The following is a 13599-nucleotide window of genomic DNA, read 5'->3' on the forward strand; positions in this document are numbered from 1 at the left end:
AACAAAAATTGTCTTCGATTCAAAACGTACGTACAACAAATATTCGACAGCTTTCGAACAGCTTAAATGAAAGGACAAACTTTCGAATATACAAACTCATTTGAACACATACAAACATACTTGTATGTATGTATGTACATATACAACCAAAATATACAACAAATAACGTTTGGAATAATTAAAATATTGATAACCAATCAAATCTGCTGCAACAACACAAAAGCTGTGGCAACAACAATGTCAAAGCGCACAGATTCTGAAAGTATCAGCACACACATATGTACACATACACATACGTACACATACACATACATTCACAGGTGCAAGTCCATCAATTGAAGTTGGCAAAAACAAAAGTGACAAAAACAACTACAGTCAACGTTATTAAGCACTGTTAGCTGAACTTTGAAAATACCCTGTGAGAAAAATATAACTGGATTAATGAAAAAAACTTCCCAGTATCGGCAAAAGTCTTCAGTTTTTAATGCTTTTATATTTTTTATTACAAAATTAAGTTTTAATAAGCCAAAAATATTAAAACAAGTTTTTACTAGTGCAAGCTTTTTATAACAAATTCTAGAATATTTCATTTTACAGCCTACATGCGTTTATTTTCATTTAATAACTCTTACAAAAAATAAGAGTCAGCCGTCTGATGACGAATCGTTTGGCTACATAACCTCAAATATTCGTGTGAAGGCGACGGCCTTTCTGAGACCATATGAGCACTAAATTACATTTTTCAACGAAAAATTATCACGGAAATGCAATATATGCATTAAACGAAGAATTATATATTGGAAAAAGTATTTTAAAAAGTAAAAAAAAATATTTTTTCAATCAATAAATTTATCGAAGCCATATTTTAATATAAGATTTTAAATAACTTTATTTAATTACAGCAATTAAATCAAATATTTCTGACACACGTTGGGTACGGCAAGCAACAAAATTATAGGAATCTTGAACAGGGAAACCAACTAGCAGATGTGCAACGAAAGCAGTGAGTTCAGTGTTGTAATGACAGTTGTCAGTACACGTAGCGGTAACTCGCTAAGTTGAGGCATTTCAGTGACAGCATAGACCCTGAAATGCAACGTTGAGCCACGTTCCCCTAATAAAAGACGGTAGAGCCTCTCAGCTAATGTTAGTCGAATTCAGTGCTTAGTTCAAACGAAACGAAACGATCCAATATTAAACAGAAATCTTTCAGTTGCACAAAAGGAAACGCATTCTGGAAATAACTCTGTGTATTTTGCCATTAGCAAGTATAATTCAAGTGTTTAGTAGTGAAGTGACTGACGGTACAAAGAAACAGAGATACGCAAGCAATTTAACTTGCTTGAAAGCAACCTGTTTTAACGCAGAAAACCACCGTAGTGCAAAAATGGCGAGAGAGGTGAAAGTGAATTGCGCAACGGTCGCTATATTTGCAATTTTATTGCTTACCCAAAATTTAGGGTGTAGTGAAGCAAAGTTCAAAACGCACAGCAACCGGAAATCTAATAGTGGACTTAGTAGTAGAAATGTGATCAAGAGCTACCGGACACAAAGCAGTGCCGGTAACTCACAGCCACCGTCGGCTGCGGGAAGTGGTGCAAGCAATACTCCACCTATAGGATGGAATGTGCCGAGATCGCAAGGATACCCGGCTTCTGGAACCAATGTATACACCCCAATAACAGCCACTAATACAAAAGGTGTGCAGAGCTCTTATCCTGGTGCTACTTATAATTTTCCAGGCTCGATTCCTGCAGGCGCAACATATCATTCACCTGGCTCAGTTCCAGCTGGCACAACGTACCACTCGCCTGGTTCATACCCTGCAGGAGGAAACCCATATTCATCGCCTGGGCAAGTGCCAGTAAATGGCGGTTATTATCCGGCTGGAGGCAGGCAATATCCCTCGGCTGGAGTACCAGCTGGTACTTACGTAGCTCCTGGTACTGCACTTCCTCAAGGCGCGGTGCTTTTCCCATCACCACAGCAACAAACTCCATCAGGATTAAAAATTGGTAAGGTACTCAATGCTAAAAAAAATATAACTTCTAAATAGTTGAATATTAGGTGCTGGTTTGGCTGTTGGTGTCATTGGAGGGGTAATTGGTCACGAGCTAACGAAAACTCATACCCGTGTGGAATCAGCAACAGCTGCACCCGCTCGACAACCAGGTAGCGCTGAGAACAAAATCATCATTATTAATAACGGTCGACCATGTTCAGTAACTACGACAAATGCTGCTGGTGCTACCGTCATCACAACGGGTGTCGTTGGCGAAAACGCCAAACAACCGATGCCAGCGCCAGCACCGACCGCTGCACCGGCAATACCAAACGTACCGCTTGCCCCCATAGGTGATAATAACGCAACAAAACCAACACCAGCGCCACGTGCTGCACTCGCAGAAAGTGCTCCTGCCGCCGCTCCACAAGCAGCCCCCGAACAACCCCGACCAGGCGGCCTAATTTGTGTACCAGTACGCGTTAATGATACCGATCCAGCAGATAGTACCAAGATGATTGAAGTAGAAAAAATTGTTTGTTACCCAGCACCCCCACCGCCGCCACCAGCACCTGTAGCTGGTGCTCAAATGAATCGTACCGCGCCAGTTATGCCACCAGCTAGCGAAGGAAGTGCACCGTTGGTGCCAATGTGCCCCAGTCAGCGCAGCTTGCAAGCAAATCGCACTCGAGCACGCTTGTTATCGGACAATGCTTCGGTAAAAACAAGCGGTGCTGGAGCATGGCTCAATTACGCCGCCTGCAATGCTATGACAACTGTGCTATTGCCATTATTTGTTGCGTTTTATATCCTGAACAGGGTATATTAAGTTTGTCACGAAGTTTGTAACACACAGATGAGTCGATTTAGCCATGTCTGTCTGTCTGTATATATAGTATACGAACTAGTCCCTCAGTTTTTAAGATATCGTTTTGAAATTTTGCGAACGTCATTTTCCCTTCAAGAAGCTGCTTATTTGTCGATCCGCGGATAAAAAAACGATTTTTTCTTTCAAAATTACGCCATTTTGTTAATTTTTGATATTTTTCAAAGATCGTAATTCATTGTATAGGATCTCTCTTTAAGTTTAATAAACTTTTCAAATTTTTTTGTTTGAGCTACTCATTCGGCCGGAATGATGCCAGCAGTTGGGGCAGTTTTTGTTTGGCACCTCCGAGGAGAGCCCATAACTCCGTTATTTTTCAACATTTTTGTAATAAAAAAATCTTAAAATATAGCCGAAAATATACCTTATTACGTTCTAAGAAGTTTGAAATATTCAATCGCATACTGCCGCTTAAAAAATGCACGAAAGTCGCTTATTTTTTAATGCGTCACACAGGTATAGCTCCTTAAAATATACGTCGAATAATGATTGCGGTTTTACGTGTCTCTTTGTAACATAAGATTGATTCTCCATTTTGAACAGATATTCCAACGCGAAACTCGCGCCTTTGTAATTTAAATGAGGGATTTTTTAAAGCAGACAACAATTAAGCAATATTTGCAGCTCAAAATATTTTAAAACAAATGTTTTCTTATAAATGCATCGTTTGACGTAAATATCTTTTGTCTTCATAAGCCATAAAAAAGTGTTTAAGTATCTATAAATTCGTGTTAAAAACGTAATCACATTTCAATAAAACAGTAGTAAATATATGTATATATTCATAGATATTTGATAATTGTATTGTGCACCTAAGAAATTAAAAATATGTAATGCAATAAAATTAGCTTGCAAGCACCCACTAACCGCAAAAACTAGTTTGACTTACATTGAGTAATGGTTGTAATAATTAAGAAAAGGCAAACAAAGCAGTAAAACAGGTATGTAAATATGTGTATGCTTAAATTCTTTGCAACTATACACCCATTATCTAGAAAATTGTAATTAAAAAGAATTGGTGCAGTCCAGATAATTATAATACTACTCATCAATTCTACAAATCAATAGTGAGTGTATTCCAGCCTTTCATTAAAGTTAAAAATTAATAATAAAACACCACAAAGCAATAATAAATTAGAATAATTCACATATTATTTTTTTCATGCTTACTTACAACTTATTTTTAACCATTTTCCATAAAAACCATACATCTTTATATATATAAATCTTCTGACCGTGTGTTTGCATTTGAACTGCTCCTAAACGGATGGGCCGATTTTGATGAAATTTTGTGTGTATGTTCAAGGAGATTCGAGAATGGTTTAGATTTACAATTTGGTCCACTGGAAAATTTTTTTTAAATTATTTTTTCATTTTCAATCAATTGTTAATTTTGGAATGTTTGACCGATTGATGGCGCTACCATCGCAGTATCCAATATTCAAACCTTAAATTGACATAAATGTGCATTAAAGAAAACGTTGCCAAAGTAAAAGGCGACATCTGTGGATCAAGTTTTTATATTGTGGACAGAGTTGTTCGTTCTTAAGTAATAAATTGGGTGATTCATACATCTATGGGTAGCTATAACATTTTTTTCATACCTACTAACTATTGGAACGGGTATCTTGACAGGCAATTTAAAATTGCAAAAGGTCTGGCATAAAAAAATAGCGGCTAACTGAAGTGTTGATAAAAAATTTGAGATATACAGAAATCTTTTCGAAGCATTGCACAGAGCAATGCAATATTTAAACGGGAACGATGAATACATATGTATATGTGTACAATTTCAAACTGATCCTTCCTGAAAAATAATAAAATTGCTAAATATTGGGAATGGTAGAATAGAACTGCAATCAAATACACAATGCAATGAACTAAAACTGGCTCATTTATCATTCGATGAATAATATACCACGGGCATCCCAAAAGTCTGATGCCATAACCTTGCCAGCCGATTTTTTTGTCTTTCCACGCTTGAGAACCGTTTCTTAATATGCAGTCCACCAGGCTGACAATCGATTGGACTCGATTGATTTCACTGATGCACAGCCCAAATTCAATAGTATTTTTACCCCAAAAACCAATTCTTTCTTAACGCACGAAATGCTTTTTGATTCATTTTTGTTGCTTCATCAAAAATGCGATTATTCCTTAACTAATAATAATAATCTAACTAATAGAAATCATATAGATGGTATTAGTAGAATTATCTATGTATCACCCACAGTAAAACGTAAGCGGGTCCTCTAGTTTAATATAAGATTTTAAATAACTTTATTTAATTACAGCAATTAAATCAAATATTTCTGTCACACGTTGTGTACGGCAAGCAACAAAATTATCGGAATCTTGAACAGGGAAACCAACTAACAGATGTGCAATCAAAGCAGTGAGTTCAGTGTTGTAATGACAGTTGTCAGTACACGTAGCGGTAACTCGCTAAGTTGAGGCATTTCAGTGGCAGCATAGACCCTGAAATGCAACGTTGAGCCACGTTCCCCCAATAAAAGACGGTATAGCCTCTCAGCAGATGTTAGTCGAATTCATTGATTCAGTTAAAACGAAACGAAACGATCCAATATTAAGCAGAAATTTTTAAGTTGCACAAAAGGAAACGCATTCTGGAAACTCTGTATATTTTGCCATTAGCAAGTATAATTAAATTGTTTAGTAGTGAAGTGACTGACGGTACAAAGAAACAGAGATACGCAAGCTATTTAACTTGCTTGAAAGCAACCTGTTTTAACGCGGAAAACCACCGTAGTGCAAAAATGGCGAGGAAGGTGAAAGTGAGATGCACATCGGTCGCTATATTTGCAATTATATTGCTTACTATTTTAATTACAAAAGGTTATCCTGGTGCTACTTATAATTATCCTGGCTCGATTCCTGCAGGCGCAACATATCATTCACCCGGCTCAGTTCCAGCTGGCACAACGTACCACTCGCCTGGTTCATACCCTGCAGGAGGCAAGCAATACTCCACCTATAGGATGGAATGTGCCGAGATCGCAAGGTTATACCCGGCTTTGGAGGCAGTCAATATCCCTCGGCTAGAGTACCAGCTGGTACTACTTACGTACCTTCTGGTGCTGCACTTCCTCCAGGCGCTGTGCTTTCCCCATCACCACCGCAACAAACTCCGTCAAGATTAGAATTGGGTAAGTTACTCAATGCTGAAAAAATTATAAATTCTAAATAGTTGAATATTAGGTGCTGGTTTGGCTGTTGGTGTCATTGGAGGAGTAATTGGTCACGAGCTAACGAAAACTCAAACGCGTGCGGAATCAGCAACAGCTGCACCCGCTGGACAACCAGGTAGCGCTGATGGCAAAATCATAATTATTAATAACGGTCCACCAGGTTCAGTAACTACGACAAATGCTGCCGATGCTACCGTCATCACAACTGGTGTCGTTGGCGAAAACGCCAAACAACCCATGCCAGCGCCAGCACCGACCGCTGCACCAGCTGATCCAGCAATACCAAACGTACCTCTTGCCCCCATAGGTGATAATAACGCAACACAACCAACACCAGCGCCAGGTGCTGCACTCGCAGAAAGTGTTCCTGCCGCCGCTCCACAAGCAGCCCCCGAACAACATCCACCAGGCGGCCTAATTTGTGTACCAGTACGCGTTAATGATACCGATCCAACAGATAGTAGCAAGATGATTGAAGTAGTTGCCCCGCCGCCGCCACCAGCACCTGTAAATGGTGCTCAAATTAATGATACCGCGCCAGTTATGCCACCAGCTAGAGAAGGAAGTGCACCGTTGGTGCCAATGAATCCAGTCACCACAGCTTCACAGCAATTGCAAGCAAATCGCACCCGAGCACGCTTGTTATCGGACAATGCTTCGGTAAAAACAAGCGGTAATGGGGCATGGCTGAATTACGCCGCCTTTTTTTTTGTTTTTTTTTTTTTTTTCTTTGCCGGAGGAATCTTCGAAAGATACCGTCTTGTTTCGGACGGCATGCACGATTCATCCCACTCGCGCATGTGCCGCGTACTAAACGTACTAAACCCTAACTCCGTCTCCTCACGCTATTTATTTCCTTGCGGGACCGCCGCTAGGCATTTCTTCGCAAGGATAGCTTTAGCCGGTTGGCTCTCTTTCTACGGGTTTTCCAGCTCCAAGTTGATCGCTCGTCTTTCGCTATTTCTTTCCCATTCCTTCCTTCTAAGCTCTATTAGGACTGTCGCGCTCCATTCTCTAACAAACTTCCACACCTGCTGAGAACGTAACATGTGTGGTACAATATTTTCAGGGGTTAGCCGCTCTGCGAGAAGTTGCTCTAGCTCCTCTCTTTCATCTTTATAACGGGGGCACATAAAGAAAATGTGCCACGCGTTCTCATTCTCGTTTCCGCAAAAAAAGCAGTTAAACCCATCGTCATGTCCATATTTGTGTAAATATTCTCTGAAGCAGCCGTGCCCAGTCAGGAACTGCGTCAAGTAATAGTCAGTTTTTCGTGCGACACAGTCCGGAAAGCGCAAGCTACCCTGATTGCACTTAGCCGAACTACTGCTTCTGCCGTATTCGCATATGTTTTATTCAGCAATGCTGGTCCCCATATGGGTGCGGCGTACATCAGTACTGACTGGCTAACTTTTGCCAGAAGAGCGCGTCTATTTTGACTAGGTCCACCTATGTTGATCATGATTCGGGTTAGTGCAGCCGTCACCTTTGCCGCTCTCTCGCAGGCTTTTGCGATGTGGGTCCGATAATTTAGCCTCGCGTCAATAATTACCCCCAGGTATTTCAACGATTGTTGCGTTGGGATATTGCATCCGTCGATGTTGAGCGTAGTCGCCTCTAACTTCTTTCTACTCGTTATTAGTACCGCTTCAGTTTTTTGGCCTGCTAACTGGAGCTTTGCCTTTGTGAGCCATTCTTTTATTTTTATCGCCACGTGGTTACATAGATACTCTACATGTCTTATCTCTTTTGCCACTACCGTTACTGCTATATCATCAGCGTACCCGATTATTTGTTACGCCGCCTGCAATGCTATGACAACTATGCTATTGCCATTATTTGTGGCGTTTTTTTGGACTGCATTAAGTATGTGAAACCATAGAATGTAAAAAAAAAAGAAGAAGACAAAATGAAAATACGTCGAATAATAATTGCGGTCTCTTTGTAACATATGATTCTCCATTTTGAACCGATATTCCAACTCGAAACTCGCGCCTTTGTAATTTAAATGAGGGAATTCTCAAAATATTTTATAACAAATGTCTTCTTATAAATGCAGTTAAATCTGTAAATTTCTTTTGTCTTCATAATCCATAAAAAAGTGTTTAAAGTATCTATAAATCCGTGTTAAAAACGTAATCACATTTCAATAAAACAGTAGTAGATATATGTATATATTCATAGATATTTGATAATTGATTGTGCACCTAAGAAATTAAAAATATGTAATGCAATAAAATTAGCTTGCAAGCACCCACTAACCGCAAAAACTAGTTTGACTTACATTGAGTAATGGTTGTAATAATTAAGAAAAGGCAAACAAAGCAGTAAAACAGGTATGTAAATACGTGTATGCTTAATATCTTTGTAACTATATACACCCATTACCTGGAAACATTTAATTAAAAAGAATTGGTGCAGTCCAGATAACTGTAATACTACTCAACAATTCTACAAATTTCAATAGTGAGTGTATTCCAGCCTTTCATTAAAGTTAAAAATTAATAAAACAATAGAAATATTCACATATTATTTTTTTCATGCTTACTTACAATTTACAATATTATCAACCATTTCCCATAAAAACCATAAATAAATCAATAAAAATGAAAAATAAAATCGTTGGCTAAACAAAATACTGAGTGTTTCGGTGACAACATGAACTCATCTTTTACTAACGGATGGGTCATCTAACGTTTTAAATTGGAATTATCTATATTTGGACATTGGAAACGTCAAATACCATTCGGAAAGCGCCAGATATTCAGTAAAAAGTCTAAATTTACGAAATGGGTCGCTATTCACTATTCTACAGTTCGCAGATTGGGCAGAAGATCGTTTGACCGTGGATGGTCAATTTTGCCGAAAAATCAACTTTTCGGACGAGGCTCATTTCCACCTCGATGGTTACGTTAACAAGCAGAATTGTCGCATTTGGAGCACAGGAAACCCGCACGAAATCGTCGAGAAGCCAATGCACCCAGCACGAATCACTGAATGGTGCGGATTTTGGTCTGGTGGAATCATCGGCCCATTCTTCTTCGAAAATGAAGAAGGAACCACCGTAACCATCAATGGTGAGCGATATCGCGCAATGTTAACCGAATTTTTCTTCAAGCAAATTGAAGCGGAAGACTTGGACAACATTTGGTTCCAGCAGGACGGCGCAACGTGCCATACAGCAAACGCTACACTCAATCTTTTACGCCCTATCTTCGAAATTTAAAATTTTATATGGCCGAAAGCGATTTGCACGGTTTAAATGTGGTGATTTTGGCTTGGACGACGAAGATCGCGCTGTACTGTCAAAAAATTTTGAAGACGCGCAACTAAACTAGAAGTATTACTCGATGAAGATTGTTGCCAAACACAAGAAAAGCTCGCAGAATCTATGGAGATTTCAAAGGGTCAGTATCTATGGAAGCCACTTAAGCCGAGATTTCAAAAGCTATGAAATTGCTGTATACAAAGTGCTGGATCAAGGAAATTAGGTGCCATATGAATTGAAGACAAGCGATATTGAAAGACGATCTTTCATGTCGGGAGCTGATACTTTACTTCCACAATAAACTGTAGTTTCTGCATCAGATACTGACTGGATTTATTACGACAACCATTAACGCAAAAAAATATATATGAAACCTGGATAAGCCGCCAAATCAGCGTCAAAGTCAAATACTAATGGAGGTTATGCTCAGTATTTGGTGGGTTCAAAGTATGTGCTGTATTATGAGCTTCTAAAACGGCGTGAAAGCATCATTGCGGAATGCTAGCGACAAAAACTCAACAAATCGAAGCGAGCGATTGCCGAAAAATGCACGAAATTTGCGACTAGATGTAAGGTAGAAACTTTCCAGTATGCTTTGGCTTGGCGTCATGTTGCAAGACCGATTAAAACTGTTTGGATAACAGCGGCTGGGTGGTTTTGTTTAGTTTTACCGGCTTCATAACCAATATCTTGCCTCTTATAACGACCTTCTGTTTCGTTCGAAGTAGAACGCTCTTACTCGCATACGATTCACATTAGAACAGGGTAACGAAAATCGGCATGATTCTTTTATGGTCGCCAAGTCAGCGCAGTTTGGAATGGAATTCACAAATTGCCCGAATGATGGTATGACTTTTGTTTCGAAATAGAAAGAGGAAAGCGAAAACTAAGTTAGATAATTGAGGTCAACCCAATTTGAGGACGTATGTTAACTACCCAGGCACTACTTAGGAGAAAGAAGCAATTTGAAGATGTACAAGCATAATTTCCAGACACAACTTAAGAGTAAGGAACGCGTAAATTTTTTCGACTATTATTTTTGAGTTATGTTTTTAGGCCAAGAATAATTTTTTTTTGAAAATCTTAGACTGGCCTAAACCCATAACTTCTTAACAAATGTAACTCATGTCAACAAGGGGCTAACCACTTTTTTGAAGGCAGCTACCTCAATCTCACAGCAGCTACTATACAAACGTTGCCTGAAATTAGTTCACACTTTATTTCAGGACATGAAGCACAATGCTGTGATTTCTCACTGGGCCACTTTTTCGCCATATTACATGACATTTTTGGACAACCATTTCTCATACCGAAGCTTACAACAATAAATATTTACACACTTGTGTCAGCAAAATTGCTGTAAATTGCAAAATTGAAATGCACTTGAGCGCGAGGTATATATATAAGCATGTGCATAGCACAGGTGCAAAAGCTTATCATATGTATATACAAGTACATATGTATATACAAACACGTGTAAGTATTTGATGTATATTTGTGAAAATGCACGCTTTGTTTGCCATTGAATGCAAGTCGCTTGATGAATTTGCATCAACGTTATCAACCAATGCCGGGCAGGTCACCACTGCAGCAGCGCTCTTCTCACCACACTTTCAACAGAATGTTAGCCATTCAATATAGCCGATAAATACACACAGTCAATCGTCGCTGTAGTCATATTTTAGTGCGTTTATCCGCTTATATTTACCCCCCTCCCCAGGAGCTTGTTTAAAAAGCGACCCCCGCTCTGCTGTAAAGTAATTTTTTTTTGCGCTTCGGCTGCATGCTCTCCACTCATCCACTCTTTCGTGCGCTTACTTTTGTGTTGCACGTTTTCCAATTTCCATTTGACATTTTGCCCCTGACAGCACCCACAATATGTCAACGGTATTCCGCCGACGCCGCCGCCATATTGTATATTGCTGGTACGAGTATAATACGATGAATGCATGGACAAATCGGTCCACCGGCTCTTTCAACCGGCGAATTCAATAACCCATAACGTGGCGTTCATACATTGCGTAACGTATAATGCGCGTAAAAGCGTCCGTCCGGGTGCACCCTTTTCGCTGCACGTCATACGCAACCAAATTGGTCGCTCCACCACACGCGCTTTCCGCTTTTGATTAATAATGGCGTACATATCACATTGGCCAGTAGTGGGGAAAGGCCGCTTCAGTTGGCTATAATCGCCTGTTTGGATGTAGAAGAGTTGGAGATCCTACAACAAGCTCTATCTTTACTTACTCCGATGGATCCAACTTATGACAAGAACAGTGAACAATTAAACAAACTAGATTTTAACTTCACTGATGGGTCCAAATTATGGTGGGAAGCAGAAATAGTATCCGAAATACTGAAAATCTTTGTCCCACTCAACTTCCAAACTCTATAAGTAACATTCAGCCCAAAATAGTGAAAATTCATGGAATTATTAAGTCTTTAAGAAGTAAGAAAGCGAAAGCAAAACACCTTCTCATTCATATAGCCCTCCGATGACTGGGATGGCGCAGTTCAAAATCATCAGTTTCGAAGCGAGAGATAATGCTAACTGCGGAATCGACTAAAAACCCGTTAGTCGGTGTTCCGGGTCTGAATATCTACGTAAATATTTACAAAGCACTAGCGACGTTGAGGCAATGGTGTAATGAGCTTTAATCAGAGTCTATCAGAAACTAACCTGAAGACCCAATCTCTCAGAGGCGATAAATTTTCGCATAATGAACTTCCAAGAGTGAAATCGACTAGAATAATCGGTGTTCCGGGTATGAATATCTGCGAAAACATTTACAAAGCACAAGCGACGTTGAGCGAACCAATTAATTCTGCCATCTCTCACTTAAATTCTCAAGTAATGAGCTTTAATCAGAGTCTATCAGAGAGGTAAAGAGCTTCCAAGCCTGAATCTCGCAGAAACAATAAATGTTCATAATGAGCTCCCAAGAGCAAGAGTCTTATAGAGACGATAAGAGATGAATAAACAAAATAACTGCTGAAATCTTATGGTATGTGCCTCAGCAACGTAAAACTACCAAATCAGACAAGCTTAGCTTCACCACACCCAAACCCGCTGAACTTTTGAACCAGTCAAGAAGAGAAATATGCGAGCCCACTTCATATATTTCAGTGTACTGGCCAAACTTTCGTACTCTTAGGAACTTCATTTATATTACATATTAAATAAATTAAATTCAACCAATTCGATTAAATTAAAAAGCGACCCAAAACCAAAAACTTTCAAACCACAAAATACCATAATTTCGCCTTACCACCTATCGCTACCCACATTTGTATGAACAGCACTCACTCATGCAATCACTTACTCATTGACCAAATCACTCACTCAATTACTCACCTTACTCACTGGAGCATACAAACACACGGAGAATTTCGCAATAAATTTTCAATCAGTAAATTGCTAACGTGATTTCTTTATTGCCAAACTTACAATTCACATGGCATTTGCCAACAAATACTGCTATTTGCTATAGAAAGTATGCTATGAAGCGCCTTAGAAGGCTTCGTATATAACGGGTGATTTTTTTGAGGTTAGGATTTTCATGCATTAGTATTTGACAGATCACGTGGGATTTCAGACATGGTGTCAAAGAGAAAGATGCTCAGTATGCTTTGACATTTCATCATGAAAAGACTTACTAACGAGCAACGCTTGCAAATCATTGAATTTTATTACCAAAATCAGTGTTCGGTTCGAAATGTGTTTTATCGACAAATTTTGTTCAGCGATGAGGCTCATTTCTGGTTGAATGGCTACGTAAATAAGCAAAATTGCCGCATTTGGGGTGAAGAGCAACCAGAAGCCGTTCAAGAACTGCCCATGCATCCCGAAAAATGCACTGTTTGGTGTGGTTTGTACGCTGGTGGAATCATTGGACCGTATTTTTTCAAAGATGCTGTTGGACGCAACGTTACGGTGAATGGCGATCGCTATCGTTCGATGCTAACAAACTTTTTGTTGCCAAAAATGGAAGAACTGAACTTGGTTGACATGTGGTTTCAACAAGATGGCGCTACATGCCACACAGCTCGCGATTCTATGGCCATTTTGAGGGAAAACTTCGGACAACAATTCATCTCAAGAAATGGACCCGTAAGTTGGCCACCAAGATCATGCGATTTAACGCCTTTAGACTATTTTTTGTGGGGCTACGTCAAGTCTAAAGTCTACAGAAATAAGCCAGCAACTATTCCAGCTTTGGAAGACAACATTTCC

At 39.4% G+C, this 13599-nt stretch overlaps 2 protein-coding genes across 4 annotated transcripts in view; one reads left to right on the forward strand and one right to left on the reverse strand.

Moving 5' to 3' along the window:
* Nucleotides 1–13599, reverse strand: part of LOC105232211 (diencephalon/mesencephalon homeobox protein 1) — a 154357-nt gene that overhangs the window by 18276 nt on the left and 122482 nt on the right. The window lies entirely within an intron of this gene.
* Nucleotides 1027–7364, forward strand: LOC125778203 (calphotin-like). 2 transcript variants are annotated; one of them, XM_049454799.1, is made up of 3 exons: nt 1027–2015; nt 2068–2355; nt 6405–7364. In XM_049454799.1, exons 1-3 carry the CDS (start codon nt 1388–1390, stop codon nt 7133–7135), a joined length of 1647 nt encoding a protein of 548 aa, XP_049310756.1. In that variant the 5' UTR covers nt 1027–1387; the 3' UTR covers nt 7136–7364. The 2 variants fall into 2 exon arrangements, with proteins under 2 accessions (XP_049310756.1, XP_049310757.1); XM_049454800.1 differs by lacking the exon at nt 6405–7364 and having other exon boundaries at nt 2068–4057.

Source organism: Bactrocera dorsalis, chromosome 4, assembly GCF_023373825.1.
Source record: "Bactrocera dorsalis isolate Fly_Bdor chromosome 4, ASM2337382v1, whole genome shotgun sequence".
Lineage (NCBI taxonomy): Eukaryota > Metazoa > Arthropoda > Insecta > Diptera > Tephritidae > Bactrocera > Bactrocera dorsalis.